Source organism: Malaclemys terrapin, chromosome 8 (genome assembly GCF_027887155.1).
Source record: "Malaclemys terrapin pileata isolate rMalTer1 chromosome 8, rMalTer1.hap1, whole genome shotgun sequence".
Classification (NCBI taxonomy): Eukaryota; Metazoa; Chordata; order Testudines; family Emydidae; genus Malaclemys; species Malaclemys terrapin.
Genome location: NC_071512.1, coordinates 37,360,697 through 37,373,254, shown reverse-complemented (window position 1 = coordinate 37,373,254; position 12,558 = coordinate 37,360,697). Strand labels below are relative to the sequence as shown.

The following is a 12,558-nucleotide window of genomic DNA, read 5'->3' as shown; positions in this document are numbered from 1 at the left end:
GTGCCTGCGGTTGGAGTATGAGTAACTTTGTGCCTTTCTGGGAAGTCTCCTGAGACTCCATGGTTCCAGATAGTCTTCCCCGGTGGTGACCCGGAACAGCTCTGTCCGGTTGGCTCCGGGACGCTCTAGTTCTGCGGAAACGCACTGTAGGTCCTGAGACTCTATGGCTGCAATGAGGCTGAATTCTCCAGGCAGGGTGTCAGTGCAGAAGAGTGTCCCTGGCCCCAGCGCTGCTCCTGCCTCCCCCGGGGGCTCCCGGTCAGCTTGTGGCCCTGCGGAGCTCGCTGGGGCCGGGGCGCTGAGGTGCCTGCCCCAGCCCCGCACGCGTGTCTTGCCCCCGCTCCCGGCTGCGTAGCCTCGGGTCTCCCCACACCCAGCGCAAGGCCGGGGCGAGTTCTAGCCAGGAGCCTTCGAACAGCGGTCTGCGGGATCCAGCTACCTCCTGAGCCATGAACTGGCTGCGCCCCCTCGCTGCGGGGGGCTGCCGGGTGCCCTTTGGGGGCCAGCACCTGACACCGTCCTGCGCCCGGCGAGCCTTTGCTGCCCACCCCCAAAACCAGGTGAGGCCCGCTCCGGGTGGCGGGCCCTGCTCCAGCCCCGAGGGTCCGTCCGCTTCCAGCGGACACCGCTTTGTCTTTCAGACGGGCTCTGAGTCCTGGGAGGAGATGGGGGAGGTCGGAGCCTAAGCCAGGCAGAGCCCACGAAGCTGTAGAGAAGCAGTGAGCTGCATGGGGCTGGCACCTGGATCCTAACCTAAGTTCTGTTTCCATCTTTATTGATGGCGAAAGCATCTCCCGGAGTGTTGTGTGTGAATGAAGTAATTAATGTGTCCAACTGACTTTCAAGGTGTTAAGTGCTATGTTAACACTAAGGGTACATCTACACTACAGGGGGGAGTCGATTTAAGATACGCAAATTCAGCTACGTGAATAGCGTAGCTGAATTCGACGTATTGCAGCCGACTTACCCCGCTGTAAGGACGGCGGCAAAATCGACTTCTGCGGCTTCCTGTCGACGGCGCTTACTCCCACCTCCTCTGGTGGAGTAAGAGCGTCGATTCGGGGATCGATTTGGGACGCGATAAATCGATCCCCGAGAGGTCGATTTCTACCCGCCGATTCAGGCGCGTAGTGTAGACCTAGCCTAAGTGTTATTACCAGGGTGTTCCCTGAGTACAAACGGACAGTCAGCACAGACTAGAGGTTCCAGTGTGTGAGGATCTATTTCAGGGGTCTGCAACCTTTCAGAAGTTGTGTGCCGAGTTTTCATTTATTCACTCTAATTTAAGGTTTCGCATGCCAGTAATACATTTTAACGTTTTTAGAAGGTCTCTTTCTATAAGTCTATAATATATAACTAAACTATTGTTGTATGTCAAGTAAATAAGGTGTTAAAAATGTTTAAGAAGCTTCATTTAAAATTAAATTAAAATGCAGAACCCCCCGGAACAGTGGCCAGGACCCGGGCACTGTGAGCGCCTCTGAAAATCAGGTCGGCACGCGTGCCATAGATTGCCTACCCCTGCTCTATCTTGATCCCGACTAAAGGACTGGGTTAGATGAAGGCAGCAGATCCCAGGCAAGTTGCCAGTGCAGCCCTCTGATGGGCAAAGTTTGGAGTCCACCTGTTGCAGGCTCCCTGCAGACTGTCCAGTAGTTCTGGCAGGGATTTTTCTGGCTGGATAGAAAGTGATGATAATTCAGATTTGGGAGCCTTCTAATTTATCTGAAAAGCCAAAACAAACAACTATATTTTCTACTCTGTAGTCAGTGGGTGTCAATGGCTCCCAGATTCCTATGCACGCTAATGGGCTGTTAAGAATCCATTGGCTGTCCTGCTAACATTTAAAATGTCAAATGCAAGAAAAACTAGGAAAAGCAAGGACTTGAATTACAGTGGAGCTGTTATTTGCAGTATTATTGTAGCCGTGTCGGTCCCAGGATATTAGAGAGACAAGGTGGGTGAGATAATTATATCTTTTATTGGACCAACTTCAGTTGTTGGAGGGTACAAGCATTCAAGTTACAGAGAGCTCTTCTTCAGGTCTGGGGAAGGAAATCAGATTGGGAACTGATAAGGGGGAAGAACTTGATTCTCAAAACCCCAAAGGTAACTGCCACCTCCTTATAGTGGAGCTGTTAGAAACTAAGGAAACCTCCTGCAGGCCTTGTAGGTCCACCAGTTGAATTGACATCAGACAGACACTCGGGGGTCAGTGTCCTACTCCATTTATCAAAGCCTTTTCTCTGTCCCCAGGTGGCAGAGGGTGTGGTAAAGCTCCAGCAGCCAAAGGCACAGCTGGGAACTGATGAGGGGAAAAAGAACTTCATTCTGAAAACCCCCAAGGTAATTCCCCACCTCCTTCAGGCAGCTGGGTCTCTCATGGGTTGCTTCCTCTCCTGGTTACCCCACCCCATCTCTACTGCCATAGGGCTTAGGTGTTCCCACCACTGAAACAAACTGCCCCTTTCCTGCTTGTTATCCTGCTCTTTATGGTAGGGTGCAGTTTTTCCTCAGCTCCAGCCTCTCAAGCATAGGCGCCAACTCTGTGGGTGCTCCGGGGCTGGAGCACCCATGGGGAAAAATTGGTGGGTGCTTAGCTCCCACCAGGAGCTCCCCTCCCCGCCCTGCCCCCCGTACCAGCTCACCTCCGCCTTCTCCCCTGGGTACACCGCATGCCCGCTTTTCCCCCATGGCTCCCAGCGCTTGTGCCGCGAAACAGCTGTTTTGCGCATGAAGCGCTGGGAGGGAGGGGGAACGCGGCACGCTCGGGGAAGAGGCGAAGCCAGGGCCGGGATTTGCGGAAGGTGTCCAATAGGGGCAGGGAGGGGCAGAGTTGGGGTGGGGACTTTGGGGAAGGGGTTGGAATGGGGGTAGGGCGGGAGGGGCAAAAGCACCGACTGGCATGGGGGAAAGTTGGCACCTATGCTCTCAAGCCTAAGGCTCTTCCTCCTTTTCCCATTCTGTTCCCTCTTCCCAATTGACTCTTATGCCGAAGGGCATATCTAAACGAGGAATTAGTGCATGACAAATGGGGGCATAAATCTACAATGCTCCAGCATGCCACATGCCAACTGCTCATGTGGACCCTGTGCACTAAAAGTTCCCTAGTGTTTCAAACAGCAGTAGGTCCAATGGATCATCAACTTCCATTATTCTAGGCCTAGCTGACCCTTGTTATAGCGCCAAACTTTTGGGCTCAGAGCTTTGAGCAGCCACAGGAACTGGGAACAGTTTAGATATTGGATGTTTTTACTGTTGCAGGATGGTGGGTATAATTCTTCACTTTTAAGATTTCTCACGCACTTTCCGTTGGTTTGGGCTCTCAGGGCACCAGGGACTACAGCCCCAAGCAAATGGCCATCCGGGAGAGAGTCTTCAACACCATCATCAGCTGCTTCAAGCGCCATGGGGCTGAGGTCATTGACACCCCTGTGTTTGAGCTGAAGGTGAGGGTAGGGGCTGCGACGTGACATCTGGGAGGGGGAAGTTGTGCTGCTGGAGGCGCTGATCCCTGAGTCAGATGTGATCCATAGGTTTGTGGCTTTATGCCCCCTGAAATTATTGGGTGCATTTTAAGTGGCAGTAGCTACTTTAATTGTGACCTGAAGGGCAGATGCCCTAAGAACTCAGCTGTGAACAGCTCCTGTGGCAAGTGAGCTTCTGTGGTAAAGCTGGAGGGGATTAGATCATCTGACTGGGGTTAGATCCAACTGATCACCTCTAAAATCAGGCTCAAGGATTCTCCCTGCTTTCTTTCTAGAGGCTTCTTACTCCTGCTTTCTGCTTCTGGAGCGCGTCCTCTCTTGCCTGACACAGTTGTCTTGCTTTTCTGTAGGAAACTCTGATGGGGAAGTATGGGGAGGACTCAAAGCTCATCTATGACCTGAAAGACCAGGGGGGAGAGCTGCTGTCTCTTCGCTACGACCTGACTGTATCCTGCCAGAGTCCCAGACCTTGGGAAGCACCACCTCATCCAGGGGTTGCTGGTGTTTCTTAAGCAAGAGTGCATGGGGTGGAGGTGAGACATGCTGGAGTCTCTGTCACCTCCTCCTAGCTGGGGAGGAACATGCATGCTAATTCCACTTTGTATACATTCATCCCATTCCTCCTCAGTGTTTCCAAGCCTACCTGTAACTGCCTCCATGCCATTGCCCATGGACACCTCTGTCTTGACTCATCCTCATCCAAACTTCCATCCCTCCCACCTAGACTACTGTAGCTCCTTCTCTAGGATCAGCTCAAGTCCCAGCCTTTCCGACTCCAGCACATGGAGAATTATTACTCACCACTAGACACTCAGAATGGTGCCTACATCACCCCATCCTCAAAACTAGCTCCCGGGTGACTTCAGGGTCTGTACATAGAAACCGTCCATGGGCTTGCTCCAGTGTATTCCCTGGACATTGAACCTTCTCTCTCTACTCCCTTCCCCATCTGCCTGTGCTCATCTGGTATAGCCTCCTTTCTGACTCTTCACACAACCTCCCTATTCTCAGTGAAAGAGCCGTTTCCTTTGTTACTGTTGCCTAATGGTCATCCATCCAGGACCTCCGTGCTTTACTGACTGCAACTCTGTTTAAAATTTCACCTGAAAGCATCTTTGCTCCCTTATCTCTGGCCTTTAATCTGTCACTGTATTATATATGTAATCCCAGTTTGTATCATAGCAGCAAAGGACCGCAACATCTATTCAAATGACCCACCAATGAGGCTGTTTGTTCTGGCTGTTAACATGGTGTGATTTCTAAGAAGATGCGCTCATAGGGACTGAGATTTTACTGTCCATTAGGACAGGTGGCCACAGTTTGCAGGTGACCTTCAGCATAGGCTTTGCTGTGGGGTTGTGTTGTACTGGCCCAGCAGCTGTCTGTAGAGTGATAATTGGGCTGAATGCTGGCTCTGGACTCTCCAGGCCACAGGAGAGTCTTCTTACGTTCCACCCTTAACCCTTTGTGCTCAGGTGCCCTTTGCTCGTTATTTGGCAATGAACAAAATCACCAACATTAAGCGCTACCACATTGCCAAAGTTTACAGACGGGATAATCCGGCCATGACGAGGGGCCGCTACAGGGAGTTCTACCAGTGTGTGAGTACCGGCAGCCTGAGTGCTCTCCATGCCGCGGGGAGCTGTGTGTCTGGGCCCAGGATTCCCTGTGTGGGGTCTGGAGTTCTGGCTCCCCACAAAGCATGGGGAACAGGACAGGGAGGAAGAGGGCTCCATGTGTGTCTGGGGCCTTTTGTGCTGAAAAGGGGGGTGTCTCACAGATAAGATGCAGTGAAACCCTTTTTACTGTTACAACATCAAACAGTTAAGTGTGGTCCAAGGTTTTGTGACTCCCATTGTAACAACCACCATTACCAGTCTTTTTAACCTTTTATTAAAAATACAGGAAAAGAAGGAAAAACAGTTAATGCATTTGAAATGCAAAGTATTCAGTCAGGCTTAACAATATCCCTTATTCCCTTTAGCTGTAGAGTATGAACAGGGGAACCCCCTATCTAAAAGTCTGTTAGATGAAAGAAATATGTTACTAACCGTCTTTTTGGGGGAAAAGAGAAAAAGTTAGTTAAGATGGGCTGGAACTGTTGTTGAAGTCCACTCCTGTTTCTTTAAGAGAAAAGAAGACAAACACCCAAGGGGAGAAAACAGAATTGCAAAAGTAGAAAATGCTGCTTCTGTCCTGGGTGCTGATTTTCATTTGCAACCTCACTGCTGGTGAAAATCAGACCCAGCACACTCAGAGTCCTGGCAAACTTGTACCAGCATTGGGCTGTTGAAGGCATTGCTTTTACCTTGCTTCTCTGGTCACAGGCTCAAAGCAGTGTTGCAAAAGATGGTGTTGTCTTGGCAGGCTAAGTCAGACTCTTTAGACAGAAAAAGGAAAGGGAGAGGAGAGAGAAGAAATAAGGTGAGGAAGGAAAATGACACATGAGGGAGGGTGACGGCACGAATGCAAATCTCACATTCCGGGTGGAGACAGCGATGTCATCTGTTCCCTCTCTCTGGCCCAATCTGATCAGGCCCTGTCTCAGCATCAGGTTTATGAAGGCCCAGTGGTGTCCTGGTGGATCCCAGGAGATGGTGGGGGTGGCAACCATGATGGTAAAGCTCGCACCTTCCAGTCCATATGTCCCGTCCTATCCCCCTCTTTACCAGGAACTTTACAGTTCTCTTAGCACAGTGGTTTAACTTAAACAGTCCAGTTTATCTTAGTCTGGTTGCCTCCAACTTGTGCTAACTTTCATAAACAATGGCTTTCTGTAACAGGCTGAGATGGACTTCTATTACCTTGGACAGCTTAGAGTACAGGTCTCTGAACAACAGGCCTGGGCTCCCCTTGGGGTACAGGGAACGGGGTGCAGCATAGGGAGCTGTGTGTCTGGGGACCCTGATTGTTGCCAGGGTGTCCCAGCTGGGTTACACTGCCTGGATTCTCACTGCCTCTTCCTGTACCCCAGGATTTTGACATCGCCGGCCACTTTGACCCTATGATTCCTGATGCTGAGTGTCTGAAGATCGTGCATGAGATCCTGAGCATGTTGCAGCTCGGAGACTTTCTCATTAAGGTAAAACTATAGCCCATTGGTTTAATAAAGTTACAAGTCTGCCCAGGCAAGAATGTGCCTGCCCTCCCACCCATCCCCCCACTCTGGTGTGCCCCGCATACAAGAGAACCTCTGAAGGAAGACATGGGGGGATTTTGACTACAGCTGCTTCACGGATCTCTGGAGCAATATAGAAACCAAGTGGAAGTGATTCAATCTTACTAGGAGGCTCTGTTGGGATCCGCTTTAGAGTGACTCTGCTTCCCACCCCCAGGTCAACGACCGGCGCATTTTGAATGGAGTGTTTGCGGTATGTGGCATTCCAGACAGCCTGTTCCATAGCACTTGCTCTACCGTGGACAAACTGAACAAGGTAATGCTCTGCGGATTTCCCAGCCCTGGCTGGCAGACACTGACTGCTGCCTAGCACTGCCCTAGCCCTCAGCTGTGTATGCTCTGGTGGGAGGACTGTGATCCATCTCCAAATGCATAGGATGGAAACACCCATCTGAAGCAGGATTTTCATAGCTGACATTCTCCATGGCTCTCCCAAGTGCCAGGAAGTTTGGATTCTGTCCTTGGGCAAGTTGCATCCGCTCTCTGTGCCTGTGCTTTCCCATCTGTAAAATGGGGATAAGAATTCCTGCCTCTCCAGGGATTTGGAGGGATTAGGGCTCTGATCCTCAAAAGGTATGCTAACTTCCAGTGAAATAAGTAGGCACCTAACTCTCAAATACCTTTTGAGGATCTGGTCCTAACTCATTAATAAAGAGCTTTGAGAGTTTAGAATGAAGGCACCAAATGAGAGTGAAACCTATTGTTAATTCTTCTGGGAAGGTTAGAAATGGGAGATCTCTAACTGGATTAGTCACCAGGCAATGGTCTCCCCTTTCCTGCAGTTTCCTCAGGGTGTGTTCTGAATCCATGGGGTAGCATTGGTGTGGAGGGGGAAGCTGGGGAAGGGATTTTGCATTCCCAGGAGCAACAGATTCAGCCAGGGAAGCTGTGATTAATGTTCTCATCTCCTCCACCCCAGGCAACATGGGAGGATGTGAAGAATGAGATGGTTGGAGAGAAAGGTCTCTCGCCAGAGGCTGCAGATCGCATCGGGGAATACGTTCGACTGCATGGTGAGTTCTGTGGAGCTGTGAGACTTGGTTCCCTGTCCAGCCTCACCCAGGCGAGCTGAGAGTCCATGTGGGTCACTTCACCTTCCCAGCAGCTATTCCAACTTCCTTGGTCTCTGCATGGTGGGGGTGGGGGGACGACACAACTGGTGTGTGTGTGTGTGTGGGGGGGGGGGGGGGTTGTTCCCCAGATGTTTAGCTGACTTGCAGCCTGGGTGTCCCAGGTGGGATGCATGGTCAGTATCCCCTGGGAAGGAGATAGAGATGCACAAGGCTGAAGGAGTGAGCAGGTAGGTGTGACCCAGGCTGGGTGGAGTGAGTCCATAGGAGCTTGGCCACGTCGCCCTCCCTGGTATATTTAAGTTGTGTGTCATTTCTGCAGGTGGGCTGGGTCTGATTGAGCAGCTGGTCCAGGACCCTAAGCTGTCCCAGAACAAGCTGGCCCGGGAGGGGCTGGGAGACATGAAGCTGCTGTTTGAGTACCTGACCCTGTTTGGCATCGCAGATAAGGTGAGTGGTGGAGGGATACTGACCCAGGCCTGGCTGGATCATTTGTTGTGCCTGGTAATGGGATTCCCCTCCTGTCCTGCAGATCTCCTTCGACCTGAGCCTGGCGCGGGGTCTGGATTATTACACTGGGGTGATCTACGAGGCCGTCGTGCTGCAGCCTCTGAACGCTCACAGGGAGGAGCCAGTCAGCATGGGCAGCGTAGCTGGAGGCGGCCGCTACGACGAGCTGGTGGGGATGTTCGACCCCAAGGGGCGGAAGGTGCCCTGTGTGGGAGTCAGCATCGGAATCGAGCGGCTCTTCTCCATCATGGAGCAGGAGTTGGAGGTGAGTGCCACTCACAAGTACACAGAATGGCCCTCAGCTGTGGGAACCAACCAGGGGGTGCAGGTAAGGTGGCCACTGTCTGTAGGATACCTGACACATTTGTTGTAGAAATTGGAAGATCTGTAGCAGATGAGGCATGGGACTGCAGTAAAAGAAAGGATGGGCTTGTGGTTGAATGAAATGCAGGAGATCTGAATCCTCTGCTACAGGTTTCCTGGGCATATCACTTGAATTAGAATTTTCACTACGGTAGGGCTCGGACGTAGGAGGTCTTGAGTTCTATTCTGGGCTCTTCCACTCCTTAGCTGAAGCTTGGACCAAGCTGCTTTTCTGTCAATTTCCCTGTTTGTAAATTGGCATCCTCGTTTTGGCCTTAATCTCCCTGTGCCTTGCTTTTCCATCTGTAAAATACTTGTCTCCCAGGGCGTCATGAAGATAATTAACTAAATGGTTGTGAGCTTCATACTACTATGATAGATGGTGGGAAAACCCATGAGGAAATTAGTAATTCTCTATTTAGTTTAGGGTTGGGGTGATGTGTGGTAAATAAGACGGAGGCAACTCATTGTCTGGTGACGCTCAAAAAAATTATTGAACAGCTGCCTTATCCCCAGAGCAAGTCCAGTGTGTGCTCAGAATGAGGCAGGGATCCTGTGGAAAAAATAGTACATAATGAAATCCAGAGTCGTGATGCATGTGCCCAAGGCAGATAAATTAAGGTTGCACAAGCTTGACTTTGCAAAATTACATTATTTGAACACAATTTGGTGGGGTTTTGTTGTTGGTGTTGTTTTTCATGTAATCTCCCTATATAGCCTGTGTTAAGAAAATGGTGGCATTCTCCAGTAATAGGTACAAGGGGTGGGTGAGGAGCAACCGTCAGATGCCTTGGAGCATGTGTCTTCACGAGCAATAGGATGTTTCCATATGTTTCATTCACAACTCTGTTCCTGCTCCCAGGCTTCTAAGGAGAAGATCCGGACGACTGAGACGCAAGTGCTGGTGGCAACCCCCCAGAAGAACTTCCTTGATGTGAAACTGAAACTCATCTCTGAGCTGTGGGATTCTGGGATCAAGGTAAGACTGGGCAATTGGACTGGCCTAGTTGTGCTTCTCAAAGCCAGCCCTTAGAATGGGGGGAGAGGGAGTCTCCAGGGAGAAGTGGCACAGCAAGCCCAGACTCGCCAATCTCTTTGTTGTTTGGCTCTGACGGAGAAAGGCAGCTACTGGTACTGAGCCTGCTGCAACCATCTGTCCCAGGAGACTCTGTGCTCATGTCTAGAGCTGTGAGGAGAATGGTAATTCTGTTTCCTGGAGGCATTTGGAATTTCAAAATTTGGTTTAGTGCAAATTTGGAACAAAACCCCCAAATTTCAAAACCTCCTAAAACAGAACCCCCAAAAAATCACAATTTTGATCATTTCCAGATGAAATTCCACCCAGCAGGTTGAAGGGGAACTGTCAGCTTGCTATGTAGGCTGCAAAAGAATTGGTAGCCCACAAGGCAGGCCAGCTGGTAGGAAAACCTGCCTAGCAGGTCGGTTTCAAAACTTGCCTTGGTCCTGCTGGAGCTTAGCCAAAATCAAACCACCTCCACAAAATGTTTAGATTTCAACTAATCTGCATTCTACACCAGAAAACTATAGGCGAATTTCCAGCCAGTCCTAGCAATGAGTTAGAACTGGGTAGGTTTTGTCACTTCCTATTCTGTGTAAGCTCTTGAACACAACCACATTGCCGCCCCTTCTAGGCAGAGATGCTGTATAAGAAGAACCCCAAGCTGTTGAACCAGCTGCAGTATTGTGAAGACACGGGAATCCCTCTCACAGCCATCATAGGAGAGCAGGAGCTGAAAGATGGAGTCGTCAAACTACGAGTCGTAGCTAGCAGGGAAGAGGTTAGGATGTCCTTGGATATTGTGGATGGGATAGGGGATCCAAAGGCTGCCTCCCTTCTAGACAACACTCTCCCTGGCTATTAGGGCCTCTTTGGGAGCTCTTGCTTGCATCGCAGATCACTAGAGTTAACCAGGCTCCGGTACAGATTGAATCCTCTTTACAAACTGGTCTAAGTCCACAGCGAACCTTCCTCAGAGTTACAGATCACTAAAGCTCTCTGCTGAGCAGTCAAATCCTGTCCCTCAGGGGTGTGGAACAGGAAGTTCCTAATCATCACTTCTTCCACAAGTCTCTCCTTGGTCAGGGGATGCATTTTTATGGGGTGGTGCTTCCAGCAGGAGTTCATGGAGAGGAGTGTTTGAGGGATGGCAGAAGACAGGTCTGGGTGGCTGCAAGGGGTAAGTGGGCATCTTGATATCATTGGGTGCTTGTGGCACTTCCCATGAGACAGTTCTATTGCTTTGACCAGTTCCTTCTTGTTTGTTGTGCAGGTCAATATCCCTAGGGAGAAGCTTGCTGAGGAAATCAGGAGAAGGTTGGAGTCCTAGAGCCTTTCTGTGCACAGCAGCTTGACTCACTAGACCTATTTCCTGCCATCTTGATTGTTTCCAGCCATGCGATGCACTGGAGTTCCTAGGCCAGTAACATGGCACTGCCAGGCCATGATTCCATGAGGATCTGGGCAGTGCTGATCGGGCTGAAGGCTGGCCACCGCCTGCTGCACTGAGATTAATCTTGCCCCATCAGTCTTATGACTTGGTACAACATCTCACTGTGTAGGGAGCGGACACATTTTAAAGGCATAGGGCAGATTACCATTGGTTAGACCTCTCAGGTTAAGTAGCATGAGGAGTGGGTCTGTTTTAATGTGTTTGTATTATGGTAGCAAGCTCATTGGTCAAAGCAGAGCTCCTACATTTGCAATAAGGCAGATTCCCTTGCAATGACCTAGGCCTTAGCAAATTAACTCTGCACTATCTTGAAGGAATTCACACCTGCCAGGTCCTGTACAATGCCCAGATGCCTTTACAAGTTGACTCAGCAATTTGCTATGTTCAGGCTTGCTGCGGGTGGCCTTGTGAGCATCCTCATGTATCCAGAACCTCCATGGAAACTTGTCCTTAGAATCTATCTGCCCTTCACCTGTGCGAGGCAGCTATGAATCACTGGAAGGTCAGTCCCCATCTGTGGGGCTCCCTTTCCCCACCCCCAGTCATGGAGCTGAACTAGGAAATTTCTCTTTCCCTGCTCAGCGGGATGGGAGTACCACTACTGTCCAGGATACACATGAACTATGCTTCAAGAATGCTCTTCAGTATCCCCACATGTCATTGGGAGATTGGACATGATATTCCCATTTTGTGCCTGGGCTGGGCTGTTGGCCTAGTGCTGTACAGTAGTTACATTCCTCCTCCCAGGAAATGACCCCATTTTAGTGATCTAGTCTCTTTTCCAATGGTTCTGTCTAAAGTGAATGAGGCTGTGGATGAGCTGAGACTTTGGTTTCCATGCAAACATGGATAAATGATGTAAATAAAATACTGTGGGTTGCTGAGGATGTTTGACTGCTGTTTACAGGTCTAGCTGAAGTCAGCAATGTGCTATGCCTAAGTTATAGCTACTTTTGTGAGTTCCCAACTGGGATTTTCTTTTTGTTGGTTATAAAGGGTAGCTTCCCTAGCTTGCTAGAACAGAATAGCTTTTTTTTTTTTTTTTGAAAGGCAAGACTATTTTCAAATGTGTGAAACAGTGAACAGTAGAGCACAGCAGTCACTGGAATAATGGGCTGTTCCAAGTTCTGATGTTTCTACGGCCCTTACCTAAGAATCGCCCTACAGGGTCAGACCAATGGTCTATCTAGCCCAGTATCCCATCTTGTGACAGTGGCTGGTGCCAGATGCTTCCGAGGGAGCAAGCAGAACAGGACAATTTTTTTCAGTGAGCCATCCCATCTTCTAGCAGTCACAGGTCTCCAAGCACTTGTGGAGGAGAGAAAAGCCCATTTAGCACTTTCACCCTGAGGAGCTTATCTACCTGGGAAAGCCTTAGCAGCTATACAAGTAAAATTTCCATCTCACCCACCCCTTGTGGACATTATTATTCAACTGTAAGAGTGACTTTATCTTATAACACTTCCCAGGAGATATAA

General features: G+C 50.0%; 1 protein-coding gene across 2 annotated transcripts; it reads left to right on the top strand.

Annotated features, from left to right (window-relative positions):
* The first annotated feature begins 105 nt into the window (after window positions 1–105).
* On the top strand, window positions 106–11,965 carry LOC128841621 (histidine--tRNA ligase, cytoplasmic-like). Of its 2 annotated transcripts, XM_054036843.1 has the most exons (13): window positions 109–560; window positions 2,257–2,346; window positions 3,330–3,449; window positions 3,839–3,934; window positions 4,964–5,089; window positions 6,463–6,570; window positions 6,824–6,922; window positions 7,586–7,679; window positions 8,059–8,186; window positions 8,269–8,511; window positions 9,472–9,588; window positions 10,262–10,408; window positions 10,901–11,965. In XM_054036843.1, exons 1-13 carry the CDS (start codon window positions 450–452, stop codon window positions 10,955–10,957), a joined length of 1,536 nt encoding a protein of 511 aa, XP_053892818.1. In that variant the 5' UTR covers window positions 109–449; the 3' UTR covers window positions 10,958–11,965. The 2 variants fall into 2 exon arrangements, with proteins under 2 accessions (XP_053892819.1, XP_053892818.1); XM_054036844.1 differs by lacking the exon at window positions 3,839–3,934 and having other exon boundaries at window positions 106–560.
* Window positions 11,966–12,558: the final 593 nt, after the last annotated feature.